We start from the raw sequence: 17,144 nt of genomic DNA on the forward strand, positions 1-17,144 counted from the left end.
GGCCACCTGGGCACACTGCTGGCTCATATTCAGACGGCTGTCAATCAGCACCCCCAGGTCCCTCTCTGTTTGGGAGCTCTCAGCCACTCTGACCCCAGCCTGTAGCTCTGCATGGGGTTGCCGTGGCCAAAGTGCAGCACTCGGCACTTGGACTTGTTGAATGCCATCCCATTGGATTCTGCCCGTCTGTCCAGTCGGTCGAGGTCCTTCTGCAGAGCCTTTCTGCCCTCTAGCTGACTAACATCTGCTCCTAACTTGGTGTCATCTGCAAACTTGCTGATGACTGACTTGACCCCCTCATCCAGATCATCAATGAAGATGTTAAAGAGGCTGGGGCCCACTACTGATCCCTGGGGGACTCCACTGGTGCCTGGCCGCCAGCTGGCTGTGGCACCATTCACCACCACTCTCTGGGCTCGGCCCTCCAGCCAGTTCCTAACCCAGCACAGAGTGTAGTCACAGATGACAAATCACAAATGAACCATTTTGCAGCTTTAAAGTCAGAAATTGTGGATAATGTCAGCATAAAATCCCCAGGAAAATGCCTGTCAATTCTCCAAGTCCAATCAAGATGGATTTTACACAGAAATTCAAGAGGAAGCTGTATTTCGGTATCTGTCAAAGAACTGTCTTGGAAGTTACAGTAATCATAATGTCAGTATGGATTCTTCCACTGTGTTTTATAGTCCAGCTATTCACCTACAGGGGAACAACAGAAAGTAGCTTCTCTGTGTACACTTGAACATTCTCTTATGTCCAGTTTAATTAAGGTTTCCTCGGTTTCCACATCACTCATTTCCCTCCACAGACACTCAGTAACCCAAGCCTGAGGAATATGACCATCCTTATTGTATGCCACAAAATTCCTCCAGTACATAAGTCAAAGTGGCTTCTTTCAGTCTTTGATCAAATGCTTTCAATCTGGGGGGTGAGTTTCCGGGGCAGGGGGTGTAAAACAGGTGCAGCTCTTTTTCAGCAGGCGAGATTTGCCGCCGTGAAGTTCATGCCTTAGCTGAAGAGCTGCTGCAATCACAGCTCCAGCTTTTAAACGAGTCCAGTCGTGCACAGCATTACGTAACAAGTTTTCCAGTGGGTCACTGAACTTTCTCTTGTGGACAGATTTGCAGTGGAGCGCCCGATTTACCAGGGGCAGATCAGCTGTGAGTCATCGTTTCAGAGGCCGACTTACGTTGGCTGCGGCCATTTTCTAGATTCATTGCAGATGTTGGTAAAGAACTTCTATTCAAGGGATTGTGAGCCAAATCCCACTCTGACCTACACAGTCATCACTCCTGATAAGCACATGCTGTTCAGTTTTGACTATGAAACTAGAGCAAAATTTTGCCGTATGAGCAAAACGCAAAGAAGCTTTTTGGGGATATGCTCCGGAAGGTGTAGTGTGGCAATGACCTCCCTGAGCTGTGTGTTGGATAGCTCAGTCTCATTGCAATGTGTTCTTTCCTTTGCCCAGGGTCACCTAAACTGCTCCACTGGTCACTAACAATGTGTTAGCCAGGGTCAGCACAAAAACTCTGCTCATCAAGAAGATATTCATAGTATCATAGTATCAGTCAGGGTTGGAAGGGAACACAAGGATCATCTAGTTCCAACCCCCCTGCCATGCCCAGGGACACACCACACTAGAGCAGGCTGGCCAGAGCCACATCCAGCCTGGTCTTAAGTACCTCCAGGGACAGAGCCTCAACCACCTCCCTGGACAACCCATATTCCCCTATTAGAGTGCAGTGTTCAGGTGGCCTTGGAAGTCCAAGGCCCAGGTGAGGAATGAAATGTCCCTCAGCCCAGGGGAAATCCCATGCAGACATTTCAAGACACCTGAGGGCATTTCCAACACAAATAGACACCTATGCTTGGTAAGCCAGATCACATCCCAAGTATCCTAAACACCACCAGGCCTGAATACCATGCAGCTTCTATTTTTCCTTGTGGTTTATGTATCAAATCCTCCATTTAACTCTTGTTCAGCCAGCTGTGGTTAACTCATAACCTTCTTTCTTACTGATAACCTTAGAAAGTCACTTCACCTCCTCCACAGCTTAAAGACACCGTTGAAAGTAAATACTCTGCATATGGGCGAATGAACAGATCTGAACAGAGCCAGGGCTTGCTATTAAAACTACTTGTTCCTTCATTTTGGTCGTTGAGTACTGCTAGTAGGTGGTGTGCAGCTGGTGTCAGCACATGAGAAGTGTGGGGTGGAAACTGATGTTTGGTTACACCGAGCAACACCTGCTCTCCTTCCCTTGGTGCTGACCCAAGCTTACAGCCAACGTCCTTCATCTTGCTTTCTCTTTCCTGTCTCTCCTGCCTCATGTCTCACCTTCATCCTCAACCAGCTCTAACAAAATGCACAGTGTCTCTAGGTGCTTAGTTAAGGCTTGGTTAAGTATGGGTAATCAGATCTTTCATGCAATAAACAGATTTATTAAGTGGATTCAGAATAGGGAAAGTCTTCCTAAGTGTTTGATCAAGATGGGGTTTTCATCACTTAGGCCAGGCAAAATGAAGTGGCCTTATCATGCATATTCTCTTTTAGAAGCTTATATGTTTCTTTAAGGTTTGAGTTGTTTGTCTGGGGAGGAGGGGGGGAAGGGTTAAAATAAGTTCAGTAGATTTCTATTTGGACTATGAGAGAAGTGAACTTTAGAGCTCCCTGGTTTGGTGGGATACTGTCCCTGCTTGGGAAAACATCACCCACTATGCTGACTCTTCAAAGAGAAACAGCCTCCTGAATCAAACTGTAGAGAAAACCTTTCCTAGTTTTTGAGAACTATTTTACCACAGCTGCTGTGAATAACTTCCAGAAAGATCCTAGGGCAGAAATCCTTGGCTACAAAACATCCAAAGGTCACTGTACACTGAAAGCATGTTTTCTGTCCTGGGGGGAAATGTCCTTTTGTCTCTTGAGCTTTCCTTTTCTGACACTGTATTTTTATCCACATCTCTGCATTCTTCTGAAGGCAATGAAATCTGCTGGAATGGTGATGTGAGCAGCCATAAAGGGTGGCCTGGTTTAAAAGGGGAAATTAGTGAGCAAAAAGAAAAGGTCTGCTGAATAATATTGACAGAAAAAATGCCTGCCAGCCTGGGAACCAGGCATGCCCTTCAGAAGCACAGCCAGCCTCTTTAAAGTGCAGAGGCATCTAGAAATTGGAAAAACCCTGAGATGCTATCAATAAGCACAAAATAAACAGGGTGGCAAAGGCAATTTATTGTGTGAAGGGCTGGAAAAGCTCTGGAAAATAAGCATTGTTCTGAAAGAACAGAAAACACTACCCTATATTGTCCACTATCCTACATTGTCCATCACAGGTGAAAAATGGAAATTAATAGCAGGCATGAGGTTGAACACATCCAAATGCCAGGTTCTGCACATCGGCCACAACAACCCCATGCAATGCTACAGGCTGGGGTCAGAGTGGCTGGAGAGCAGCCAGGCAGAGAGGGACCTGGGGGTGCTGGTTGATGGTAAGATGAACATGAGCCAGCAGTGTGCCCAGGTGGCCAGGAGGGCCAATGGCATCTTGGCCTGCATTAGGAATAGTGTGGCCAGCAGGAGCAGGGAAGTCATTGTGCCCCTGTACTCTGCATTGGTTAGGCCACACCTTGAGTCCTGTGTCCAGTTCTGGGCCCCTCAGTTTAGGAAGGAGGTTGACTTGCTGGAACAAGTCCAGAGGAGGGCAATGAAGTTGGTGAGGGGTTTGGAACACAAGCCCTGTGAGGAGAGGCTGAGGGAGCTGGGGCTGCTTAGCCTGGAGCAGAGGAGACTCAGGGGTGACCTTATTGCTCTCTACAACTACCTGAAGGGAGGTTGTAGACAGGCAGAGGTTGGTCTCTCCTCCCAGGCAGTCAGTACCAGAACAAGAGGACACAGTCTCAGGCTGCGCCAGGGGAGGTTTAGGCTGGAGGTTAGGAAGAAGTTCTATACAGAGAGAGTGATTGCCCATTGGAATGGGCTGCCCAGGGAGGTGGTGGAGTCACCATCATTGGAGGTGTTCAGGAGGAGACTTGATGGGGTGCTTGGTTGCATGGGTTAGTTGGTTGGGTGGTGTTGGATGATAGGTTGGACACAATGATCTTGAAGGTCTCTTCCAACCTGGTCTGCTCTATTCTATTCTATTCTATTCTATTCTATTCTATTCGCTACCAAAAGTGGTAGTGTCCTGTAACCTCTTATGTCTCTAAGATAGAAGGTGGTCATAGTTTTTATGGAAAGCAGAGCCTCCTTCTCCAAGGATATCCCATGCTGCCCATACTTTTCCATTCCTAAACAGCTTGAATTCACTGCATGAACTTACTGCCAGCTCTTGGACTCTCACTGAGAAAGCCTGACTGACTCCAGACTCTGTGACATAGAGCATCTCTGAAGTGAAATTCTATCTGTTGGCTCTCTGGCACTATTTCTAGAGTTGTTCCAGTTTGTCTTTCCACCTATGGGATGATTTGTTTCCCTTGATGATGGTATTGCTTGATACCATTATTATACATCCATCCATAAGTATAGCTGCTGTCATATTCCTGATGAGTTGCTCCACTAACAATGTCTGTAGCAACCTGTAATGGTATGTACCTGTTTTGTTATTGGCTGTTCCTGTATGATTAATTGATAATATTGATTGATGGAGCAGGTCCAGAGGAGGGCCATGAAATTTATGAGGGGATTGGAGCACCTCTGCTACAAGGACAGGCTGAGGGAGCTAGGGTTGTTCAGCCTGGAGAAGAGGAGGTTCTGGGGAGACCTAATAGCAGCCTTCCAGTACCTGAAGGGGGCCTACAAGAAGGATGGAGAGAGACTGTTTACAAAGGCCTGTGGTGATAGGACAAGGGGTAACGGCTTCAAACTAGAGAAAAGCAGATTTGGATTGGATGTTAGGAACAGGTTCTTTACTATGAGGGTGGTGGAACACTGGAACAGGTTGCCCAGGGAGGTGGTTGAAGCCCCTTCCCTGGAGATATTCAAAGTGAGACTCAATGAGGCCCTGGGCAACCTGATCTAGTTGGGGATGTCCCTGCTGGTGGCAGGGAGGTCAGACTGGATGACCTTTGGAGGTCCCCACTGGCCCAGACCATTCTATGGTTCTATATATTATTGATTACTGATAGTAATTTGTAACAGGTTAAATATCTACATACTCACTCTGTTTAACTTTGGTATACTTGCTAGTGGTGATCGTGTGGTACTTTACTTGCTAGTGGTGGGGTTTGTGGTATTTTTGGTAATCTATAATAGGGTAGAGAAGTTCTGAGGATTAAGGCCCCATGTCCTTGTGCATTACAGAATCCTGCAAACCCACCATCACGATGTGGCTAACCCTTCAGGTCATAGCAGATGTGCCTCAAGGTTCTGCCAGCCACCAAATCTGCTGGAAAAGCAGCAGAGTCTGTGAGGCACCTTTCATACTGACTTTTCAGTTTCAATGAAAATTCTTAACATCAACATGCAAATGGCAAAAGGAAAACAAAACCAAAAAGTGTTTTCTAGACAAACAGGAAGCAAAATAGGATAATTATAGAGGTCACCATCTGGTATATCAGCAGCTTCCACTTTAATCACACATTGACCCCAGGACGAACATTCCCGCTCAACTAAGCCCTTCTCTGACTGCAAAGAATTAGGGGAATGTTTCCCCTGGGAGGAGATGATCCTGTTACTGCCCACAGCATGTTTGCTTGCAACTTCAAGCATCTTGCACTGGACATGCTGGAAACAGGGCTCTGCATCAGCAGTTGGAGAAGGAGGGTTGGCAGTAGCAGTCCTGGTGGTCGCCAAAGCCATGCTGGGAGTGAAAAATAACAGTGAGGCCCAGGGGTCATTGAGGAGCAGCAGCATTACCTCATGCTGTAGAGGACATGACCATCGGGGAACACTCGCAGCATGATGTTGTCTGTGGTGGTGTCATGAATGAAGGACCGTTTGGAGTGCACGAAGAAGACATCAGGAACCCAGATCTTCTTCACCAGCCTGCCATCAAAGGTCATGCTCTTGTTGGTGGTGCTGGGAAACGAGAGACGCTCGTCCTTCCAGTAGTGCCTTAAGTACAGGGTCATAGTGAAATCCTTCACACACAAAAAAGGGAAGAGAACCAGACAGAACCAGTCAGTGTTGCTTTCTACATCTAGTAAACATCATAAAGAAAACTCTCTCCTACCAGAGAGATGAAATCACAGAAATATTCAGGTTGGAAAAGACCTTCAGGATCACCAAGCCCAAGGTTCACCCTAAACCATATCCACAAGCACCACATCCAAACCACCTTTAAACACATCCTGCATCTGGGTCCTGCATCTGGGTCGAGGCAATCCCAGGCACAAATACAGGCTAGGCAGTGACTGGCTGGAGGATAGCCCTGAGGAGAGAGACTTGGGGGTGCTGGTGGACAAAAAGCTCAACATGAGCTCTCAGTGTGCACTTGCAGCCTGCAAAGCCAATCAGATCCTGGGCTGCATCAGGAGAAGTGTGGCCAGCAGGTCGAGGGAGGTGATCCTCCCCCTCTACTCAGCCCTGGTGAGACCCCACCTGGAGTACTGTGTCCAGTTCTGGAGCCCCTATTACAAGAGGGATGTGGAGGTGCTGGAACGTGTCCAGAGAAGGGCCACGAGGATGATCAGAGGGCTGGAGCACCTCTCCTATGAGGACAGACTGAAGGAGTTGGGGCTGTTCAGTCTGCAGAAGAGAAGGCTCCGAGGTGACCTAATTGTCGCCTTCCAGTATCTGAAGGGGGCCTACAGGAAGGCAGGGGAAGGACTTCTCAGGATCTCAGGTAGTGATAGGACTAGGGGGAATGGAATGAAGCTGGAGGTGGGGAGATTCAGGCTGGATGTGAGGAGGAGGTTCTTCACCATGAGAGTGGTGAAACCCTGGAATGGGTTGTCCAGGGAGGTGGTCGAGGCCCCGTCCCTGGGGGTGTTTAAGAGCAGGCTGGATGAGGCTCTGTCCAGCCTGATCTAGTGTGGGGTGTCCCTGCCCATGGCAGGGGGGTTGGAACTAGATGATCCTTGTGGTCCCTTCCAACCCTGAATGAAACTATGAAACTATGAAACTATGAAACTATGAAACATCCAGGCTTGGGGTCTCAACCACCTCCCTGGGCAGCACATTCTAAGGCCTGACCACTCTTGCCATGAATTTTTTTTTCCTAATGTCCAGTCTAAACCTACCCAGTCACAGCTTGAGGCCTTTCCCTCTTATGCTATCACTAATTACCTGTGAGAAGAAACCAGCACCAGCCTCTCTACAATGTCATGTCAGGTAGTTGTAGAGAGCAATGAGGTCTCCCCTCAGCCTCCTCTTTTCCAAACTAAACAGCCCCAACTCCTTCAGTCACTATTCATCAGATTTCATAGTATCATAGTATCAGTCAGGGTTGGAAGGGACCACAAGGATCATCTAGTTCCAACCCCCCTGCCATGGGCAGGGACACCCCACACTAGATCAGCCTGGCCAGAGCCTCATCCAGCCTGGGCTTAAACACCTCCAGGGACGGGGCCTCAACCACCTCCCTGGACAACCCATTCCAGGGCTTCACCACTCTCATGGTGAAGAACTTCCTCCTCACATCCAGCCCTTCCCCAGCTTCATTGCCCTCCTCTGCACTGGCTCCAGCACCTCCACATCTCTCTTGTACTGAGGTGCCCAAAACTGAACACAATACTCGAAGTGTGGCCTCACCAGAGCTGAGCACAAGGGGACAAAATCCCTCCCCCCTCAACTCCTGTTTCTTCCCTAAACCAATGTTCTTTGTGAATAAAATTGTCCAACAAATATATTTTCGGCCAAAACGAAAACACAAACTCCCACTCAATGTCACCTTTGGTCCTAAAATCCCCAAAGGGATAAAAATATCCCCCCAAGAGAAGCACTGCCCTGTGGAAATGATTCTTCAACCCTGACAAAATTCCCTTGAAGAACTGTGGCATCCACAGGCAAAGAGGAAAAACTTTCAAAGAGAAAGAGGAAAAACTTTCAAACTTAGCTGAAAAGGTCAGGCTGAACACTAAGCAATTTATCCCCAGCCAGTGTTGCAAACAGCAACTGAGGGAACTGTTTTTCCTATTATACAAGGGTATATATAAAGCTCTCTGTGGGGGCAGGAGCTTCAATCACACAAAGGAAAACATCTGTTTGTTGATCCCAACCTGGCAGCTGCTCCTTTCAGAGCTGAATCTACTCTCTCCTGCTGAGAGCCCAAATATATTTGTTTTCCTAATATTCTCAATTAAACAAGTGGTTAGGAGAGCCACAGCTGCCAAGCCCAGGAAGGCAGCAGCACAGGCTGAAATCTCTTCCTAAGCACTCAGCAACTGCTTTCTAAAGCTACCACCACCACCTCATTTTGCTTTGCCAAAGACAAACCATCTGTTAACCTGAATCTCTGTTTCCAAGGGTTGTCCTGGCAACAGGTTTTTCATCAATTTGTTAAAGAAGTCTCCAGTGCAGCCCTCCCCTTACTGCCCTGCATAGGGCAGAGATGCTGGGCACCTCATTCCCCAGAGACCTGCTGGAGGGATGCTTCTGCTCACCCACCTGCAGGTCCCCGCTTTGGTCCCAGCCTTCATCCCTGCTTCCCTGCTCCCCCTAGGGATGCTGCCAGTTCATGTTCCCTGTTGGACACTTCTTACAGCTACAGTCCCAAAGATAACCTTCCAGCAGCTGCTGCTACTGATCAGGCTTAGGCTGCAATCTGGCTGGAGGAGCCTGCTGCAGCCACTGTTCAGAGGGCAGCTGCTGGACACATGCAGAGTGCATGATTCTTTAGCTGACCAATTCCTTAGCATGCTGCCTAGAGCAAAACAATAACATTCCATGTGAGCCAAGAGCAACATCCTCACATTGGCACCCTGGGATTGGAACATGCTGTGGAATGGAATGGAATGGAATGGAAATAGAATAGAATGGAATAGAATAGAATAGAATAGAATAGAATAGAATAGAATAGACCAGACCAGACCAGACCAGACCAGACCAGACCAGGTTGGAAGATACCATCAAGATCATCGTGTCCAACCTATCATCCAACACCACCTAATCAACTAAACTATGCAACCAAGCACCCTGTCAAGTCTCCTCCTGAACACCTCCAGCCACTTCCTGGACATGCTGGCACCTCTTACTGGGAAAATATTTTAGCTTTTATACGTGGTTGGGGTTTTCTGGTTAAGGGATTGACAACAAAGAGTATAAAAACAGCCACTCTGAACTATAAAGTAGATTGGGGGGGTTAGGGCTGCTAGGGACTTCTGCTTCTGTTCGTTCACTACTTCTCCTGGCAAGGGCTTCGGTGTAGGGATGCTGCAAGGGATAGTCTTGGGACTTCTGTTAGCTGCTTCATCTGTTAAGGGCTTCTGGGGGACTCTGAGACACTGTAACGCTGGGGATTCTACAACACAACAATAAAGGACTTCTGGGAGGACTTCTGAGAGTCCCTGTTCTCTGTATTTCTGGAATCTTGTTGCTGTACGGCAGCAGGGTTTGTGCCTTCATTTGTCACCCAATGGCACTCGAATCAGGGGTAGAAAATCAACAGAGCCAGCCTCAGGGGTGGGACATTAAGCTCCTCAGCTTGACCAGAGCTGGGAAAAGGAACTCGAGGAAGAGACATAACGATTTTTTAGGAGTCAGTGCCACTTAGAGTAAAAAGCTAAAAAAGAGTCAGAAAGATCCTGGCTATCCAGGTCATCATGATGAGGCCAGGCAGCCTGAGACTGCAGCTGCAGTATGCATTTGGGCAGCTCCATTATGGGAGCACAGAGGGGACAGGAATCAATGTGACATCAACATGACTTACAGCAGTCATATAGAGGGGACACAGAGACTACCCATGGGGACAGCACAGAAAGAGCCACACTACTTGGGTTGGACACGATGATCTTGAAGGTCTTTTCCAACCTGGTCTGGTCTATTCTATTCTATTCTATTCTATTCTATTCTATTCTATTCTATTCTATTCTATTCTTTCCAACCTTATTGATTCTATGATTCTATGATTCTATTCTATTCTATTCTACTTCCCAGGCTTGGCCTTCCCTATCTCACCTTCAGCACCCTTCTTTCTCCAAACAGGCCTCCAGTGGTCAACATACACAGCACTAAGTGCTGCAAACATCAAGCCCAGGTGGCAGGTGATGGCAGCTTCTAAACACAGTGTTCAACTTCGAGTGTTTCCTCATAGTGTGAGTTAAAGGAGGCAGCTTGCAATCACTGCCAGCTTGCTCCTCTCTGACCAGCACATGCACTAGCTACAAACAAGGGGTTGATTTCACTGCTGGTGAGTAGGAAAATCCCTTGGGGAACAAGTTTCATAACTAACTGAGAGAATGACAGTGGCTGCTGGAGGCACAGCAAATAAGCACAGACAAGTGCCTCCGTTTTGGCAGCACGTTCCACATTTGTGTCAGGCTCTGGGCAGCCTCAAGAGCACCCTGTCAGTGCACACAGCAGCAGCTAGCTTCAGTCTGATGCTTCTCTGGGGCAGCAGATGCCTGATGAAACAGCAGTAGGCAAAGGTTTCCCAGCCAATGGTATCCAACTTCCAAGGCCACTAAAGCCTTCAGAGCAGTTTGAAACAAGTCCTGCCCTGTCTGCAGCTCTCTCTGCCCTGCCTGCAGCAGGGAGCCGAGGAGGGCACCCGGGTGCAGGCACAGCCAGCCTAATTCCCCTGGCTATGCACATAGCTTACTGCCCACTCTCCTCTCTGCTGACACTCACACTGGGACAAACTGCTGAAGAAAACAAACCAGCATGACTCAGACTGACCTGGGAAAGCATTCTTCCGCCCCAGATACAAATCAGCAGCTGCTGTGGAAAGTACTTGTCCCATGTTGGGAAAATAGGACCACGGAGATGGCTACAGCAAAGGGAGAGAGAGCTGCCCTCAAAGCTTTCTGATGGGCAAGATTTTTGTTGAAATCAGATGTTCATGACTAAAAGCACTGCAAGTTACATACTTGCACTAATTAGGTCTTTTTGCTGCCACCATATTATCTTGATATGCTAGAGCCTGAAGCCTCCTTCTGAGGCTCTCTCCCACATGCTTCATTGCACTCATGCCCTCAAACACTCTCTTTCAATACCCAGGCAGGCAAGCTCCCTTCTTTCAATGAAGATGTAATTGCACCACAATAAAAAATGATCAGCCTAAAACTCTTCCTTTAAATTTTCATGTTTTGCCCAGACCACACAAGATGCCCAAAACCAGGAATGCAAAGGCAGAAGGAAAGAATGAAGAACCTTCCTCTTCTCCTCTACATCCCCCTTTCCACCACTCTTTCCTTATTTTTATTCCATTTCCTGCAGTTAAAAAAGAAATAACCCAAACAAAGAGGAAAATGCTTGTGAACACTCCTTTCACTGGGAGCACCTTGAAACCTTTTGAGGGTTAACAACTGCACATGTTTATTCCTCCTTTTTAACTAATTCAAAATTAAAGGTACTAAATCACAGTGGAATTTCATAGTATCACAGTATCAGTCAGGCTTGGAAGGGACGACAAGGATCAGCTAGTTCCAAGCCCCCTGCCATGGGCAGCGACACCCCACACTACATCAGCCTGGCCACAGCCTCATCCAGCCTGCTCTTAAACACCTCCAGGGACTGGGCCTCAACCACCTCCCTGGACAACCCATTCCAGGGTTTCACCACTCTCATGGGGAAGAACCTCCTCCTCACATCTAACCTGAATCTCCCCACCTCCAGCTTCATTCCATTCCCCCTAGTCCTATCACTACCTGAGATCCTGACAAGTCCCTCCCCAGCCTTCCTGTAGGCCCCCTTCAGATACTGGAAGGCCACAATGAGGTCACCTCGCAGCCTTCTCTTCTGCAGACTGAACAGCCCCAACTCCTTCAGTCTGTCCTCATAGGAGAGGTGCTCCAGCCCTCTGATCACCCTCGTGGCCCTTCTCTGGACACGTTCCAGCACCTCCACATCCCTCTTGTAATAGGGGCTCCAGAACTGGAGGCAGTACTCCAGGTGGGGTCTCACCAGGGCTGAGAATGGTGTGAATTTCCTGAACAGTGCCATCAATGACTGTTCTCCCATACCGAATTCCACTTCAGCAGAGACAGCTCAGGCTCTCCCTGGCAGCTGCTACTCCTGTGCCTCAGTGAGGTTTCATAGTTTCATAGTTTCATAGTTTCATTCAGGGTTGGAAGGGACCACACGGATCATCTAGTTCCAACCCCCCTGCCATGGGCAGGGACACCCCACACTAGATCAGGCTGGACAGAGCCTCATCCAGCCTGCTCAGTGATGAGGTTGCTCTCAGTGATGAAGAAGCAGGAGCAGCTCCTTCTCATTTATGTTGCCAAGTTAATTTTCTAATGTGCCTCCCAGAACTGTGCATTTAGAACAAATGGACCCAGTGGTGCGATGGGTTGAAAATTCCCTCCAACATAAAAGTACCACAAAGGAAGAAAACTCATGCAGTGAGTCTGGCTGATGTGAACTTCACCATATGCCTTCAAACCTGTTTCTACTTTTCATCATGATAGATCCTTCATAGCACTGACTACTCTCCCATTTAAGGTCCTTTTTTCCTTCATGTTTTCAGTCTTTATCTGAAGATACAGAGAATAGCCTTTGACCACCTGGTTGTCATCACAGGATCATAGGATCACAGGATGTTAGAGGTTGGAAGGGACCTCCAAACACATCCAGATGGCTCTTGAAAGGCTCCAGAGAAGGAGACTCCACAACCTCTCTGGGCAGCCTGTTCCAGTGCTCTGTGGCCCTCACAGTGAAGAAGTTCCTCCTCACATTGAGGTGGAACCTCCTGTGCTTCAGTTTATGCTCATTACCCCTTGTCCTATCACAGGGTGCAAGTGAGAGAGGCTCCCTCTTGACACCCAGCCCTATCACAGGGTGCAAGTGAGAGAGGCTCCCTCTTGACACTCAACCCTCAGATACTTATGAATATTTATTAAATCCCCTCTCAGTCTTCTCTTCTCCAGACTAAAAAGCCCCAGGGCTCTCAGCCTCTCCTCATAGAGCACATGCCCCAGACCCTTAATCATCCTGGTAGCTCTCTGCTGGACTCTCTTTAGTTCTGAGTATCAGCCTCTTTGAATGTGCCAGATGCTGCCATTACTTTCATCTGACCAATCATTTGAAATCCATAGCTTTCAAGTGTCAGGGATCCTTTTATGACTAGGAATAATTGAGATTTAAAAAGGGGATTACATACCATGTCAACCTCAGAAATACTGTCCAAGCTTTCAACTTGCACATCCACCCCAACAGGAATTGCAGGGCCTGTAGGAGAATCAGATTTAGATGTGTAAACAACTGATCTTTTATATCCTCTGCATTTAATCAGCACTATAAGGTAGCCTGCAAAACATTTCTGAGCTTATGTTATACTTTTTTGCCCATGATTCTTCACAAGGGGGCTGGGGGGAAGAGTCAGTGAATAACCATGCAAGGCCCCTTTTGAAACACTGCATTATCTTCCCCTTAGCATGTGCTGCGATATTGACAGTACCCAGCTAATCCAGGGAGCTTGGATGAAACATTTGCATACATTTCTAAAAGCTAAGCCATCCCATCATCATTTGTAAGGTTTTAGATCGCAAGAATAGGAGACTGAGAAGAAGAAACTACAATCAACAAGCTCTTAGGTTTCTCACTTCTTATCAACCAGGCAAGCTACATCAGGACATGCTGATGGTGACATTATCCACCTTCCTTACAGCTGGCTTCATAGAATTACATAGAATAAACCAGGTTGGAAGAGACCTTCAAGATCATCATGTCCAACCCATCAACCAATCCAACCCACCTAAACAACTAACCCATGGCACCAAGCACCCCATCAAGTCTCCTCCTGAACACCTCCAATGAGAGCGGCTCCACCACCTCCCCAGACAGCCCATTCCAATGGGCAACATCCAGCCTAAACCTCCCCTGGTGCAGCCTGAGACTGTGTCCTCTTGTTCTGGTGCTGGCTGCTTGGGACGCCTCCAGGGACGAGGCCTCAACCACCTCCCTGGACAACCCATTCCAGGGCTTCACGACTCTCATGGGGAAGAACTTCCTCCTCACATCCAGCCTGAATCTCCCCACCTCCACCTTCATTCCATTCTCCCTAGTCCTATCACTACCTGAGATCCTGACAAGTCCCTCCCCAGCCTTCCTGTAGGCCCCCTTCAGATACTGGAAGGCCACAATTAGGTCACCTCGGAGCCTTCTCTTCTCCAGACTGAACAGCTGAAAGAGACAGCATGGTCCCTGCCAGGATGGCTTCACAGCACTATCAGGTTGTGCCAGAAGTGGAAAGCAGTGGTTGCCTGTGGTGCTTCCCACTGTGCCTCCCTGGTGCTGAGGTGCTGCACGCCCAGCACACAGTGGGCAGCCCTCCCCAGATTCTAGACTGCAACAGGCACTGCCTGTGTGTGGATGCTTAATTTAGCCTTGATTCAGGAAATGAGAACCCATCCAAAGTCTATTTACTGCTGCGATTTCCACGCTTGACTGAACACCAAGCACAGATTTTTTGGAAATAGCAACCAAAAACCAAACACAAAAACCCCAAACCCACAAACAGCAGAACACTGCCAAGCTGCTGTTAGTCCTCTCTTCTATTTCTTCCCTCTCTGCTCTTGAAGATAAAATACTACATCCATGTTCTTGCCTTTTTTCCACATTCCTGCACTAAATGCTCCCTTCAGCTCCCAGATAACCTCATTAATGTTTTTAAGTATGGAGAGGGAGAGTGCCAAGAGGATGGAGCCAGGCTCTCCTTGGTGATGCCAAATGACAGGACAGGGGGCAATGGGTGGAAGTTGAGGCATAGGAAGTCCTGTGGAAACAGGAGGAAGAAGTGTTTCACTGTGAGGGTAGCAGAACACTGGAACAGGCTGCCCAGGGGGGTTGTGGAGTCTCACTCTCTGGAGATATTCAGAACCCACCTGGATGCATTCCTGTGTGACCTGGTCTAGGTGAGAAGACTTGACAGGGTGCTTGGTTGCATGGTTTAGTTGATTAGGTGGTGTTGGATGATAGGTTGGACACAATGATCTTGAAGGTCTCTTCCAACCTGGTCTATCCTATCTTATCCTATCCTATCCTATCCTATCCTATCCTATCCTATCCTATCCTATCCTATCCTATCCTATCCTATCCTATCCTATCCTATCCTATCCTGCTCTGGCAGGGGGGTTGGATTGGATGACCTTTCAAGGTCCCTTCCAGCCCCTAACATTCTGTGATTCTGTGAAAAGCCAGTGGGTCCATCCCAAATGTTGCTGGCTGGGAGCTGGTGGCAGGAACTGAACAATCAGCAAGTCCTGCTCTAGGCAGTAAGCATAACTGATAATACAACCATGTATTCACTTGGCCAATAGCTCTTCAATGCTTCTGCTAAGGTCTAGTTTTGCAGAGGCACTTGATGCAAGCAATACTAAATGCATGCAGTGTCTGAAGCAAACCAGAAGTCCTGTAAAGAAATGCCCTCTTTAAACCACAGAAACAAACTCTGGGTGTCCTTAAAGGTTGCCTTGTCCACAGCAAATACCATTGAATGGCTGCTGATCAGTCACAGAAAGATGTCAAGACTTCTTTGGGCTCACTAATCCCTGGAGTAAATTTGGAACTGCGGTCTTTTTAATCTTGGCCCTCTGGAAACTAAACTGATGAACCACTGGGTCTCCAGATGCTTTGCCAAATTCCCCATCAAATGCCACAAGGCATTTGCAAATGCAAACAGAAGAAAAAATCCCTTTGTTGAGAGGGAGCATAATCATAGAATTGTTTTGGTTTGAAAAGACCTTGAAGACCACAGCATCACAGAAACATTCAGGTTGGTGATTCTGAGGGTCTTTTCCAAGTCCAACTGTTAACCCTACTCTACAAGGTTCACCCCTAAACCATATCCCAAGCATCACATCCAAACCACCTTCAAACACATCCAGGCTTGGAGTCTCAACCACCTCCCTGGGCAGCACATTCTAATGCCTGACCACTCTTGCCATGAAAAATTTTCTCCTCATGTTGAGTCTAAACCTGCCCAGTCACAGCTTGAGGCCACTCCCTCTTGTTCTATCACTACGTGTGAGAAGAGATCAGCACCAGCCTCTCCACAATGTCCTTTCAGGTAGTTGTAGACAATGAGGTCCCTCCTCAGCCTTCTCTTTTTCAAACTAAACAGCCTCAGCTCCCTCAATCACTCTTCATAAGATTTATTCTCCAGGCTCTTCCCCAACTTCATTGCCCTCCTCTGCACTGGCTCCAGCACCTCCACATCTCTCCTGTATTGAGGTGCCTAAAACTGGACACAATACTCAAGGTGTGGCCTCACCAGAGCCAACTACAAGGGGACAAACACCTCCCCACTCCTGCTGGACACAGCACTTCTAATACAAGCCAGGATGCCACTGGCTTTCTTGGCCACCTGGGCTCACTGCTTGCTCTTATTCAGCTGCTTGTGATTAGAACCTCCAGCTCCCTTTCTGCCAGACAGCTTTCCAGCCACACTTCCCCCGAGCCTGTAGCATAGGTTGGGGTTGTTGTGACCCAAGAGCAGGACCTGGTATTTGTCCTTATTGAAGCTCATCCCATTAACATTGGCCTATCCATCCAGTCTATCCAAGTCCCTCTGTAGAGCCTCCCTGCCCTCATGAGTCTAGCTCATAGATCATTAACTCCCAAGTCTGGTGATAATTCATGTCCCTTAGTATCACATCTGTGCATGCTTTAAACACCTCCAAGAATACTGATTCAACCACCTCCCTGGGAAGTCTGTTCCAATGTTTGATAACACTTTCAGTGAAGAAGTTTGTTCTAATATCTAACCTAATCCTCCCTGGTGCACCTTGAAGAGGAGGAAAGTGTAAACAGGAAGGGACAACAGCAGCTGAGATGGCACCTGACAGATTGAGCAGGCAGAGAGAGAAGTAACTTATATTATAGAATTAAAAGTAAAAATCAACCAGCTTTTCCTTGTTGTAAACAGTATTTTGTCAGTATTCATTTTGTCTTTAGAGAGAGGGAAAACAGAAGAACCAGCTTGGAGAATTAGAAGCAGGAAAAAAACTTGAGTACTGTGATGCTGGAGAAATCACAAAGCTCAGGCTCCTCTCTAGGATGCTCACTGCTGGAAGAGAAGCTAAACAAATTCATGTGAAGGCTG

At 47.7% G+C, this 17,144-nt stretch overlaps 1 protein-coding gene across 1 annotated transcript in view; it reads right to left on the bottom strand.

Annotated features, from left to right (window-relative positions):
- LOC137446623 (gamma-aminobutyric acid receptor subunit rho-2) overlaps nt 1-17,144 on the bottom strand; it is a 55,050-nt gene that overhangs the window by 19,006 nt on the left and 18,900 nt on the right. Inside the window, exons 3-4 of the mRNA XM_068149420.1 lie at nt 13,203-13,270; nt 5,855-6,078 (exon numbers count right to left, since the gene is read on the bottom strand). Of these exons, the coding sequence (XP_068005521.1) occupies nt 5,855-6,078; nt 13,203-13,270 (292 nt within the window). The remainder of the gene's footprint in view (nt 1-5,854; nt 6,079-13,202; nt 13,271-17,144) is intronic.

Source organism: Melanerpes formicivorus, unplaced genomic scaffold (genome assembly GCF_026170545.1).
Source record: "Melanerpes formicivorus ecotype bairdi unplaced genomic scaffold, bMelFor1.0.p_v2 SCAF_2, whole genome shotgun sequence".
NCBI classification, from domain to species: Eukaryota; Metazoa; Chordata; class Aves; order Piciformes; family Picidae; genus Melanerpes; species Melanerpes formicivorus.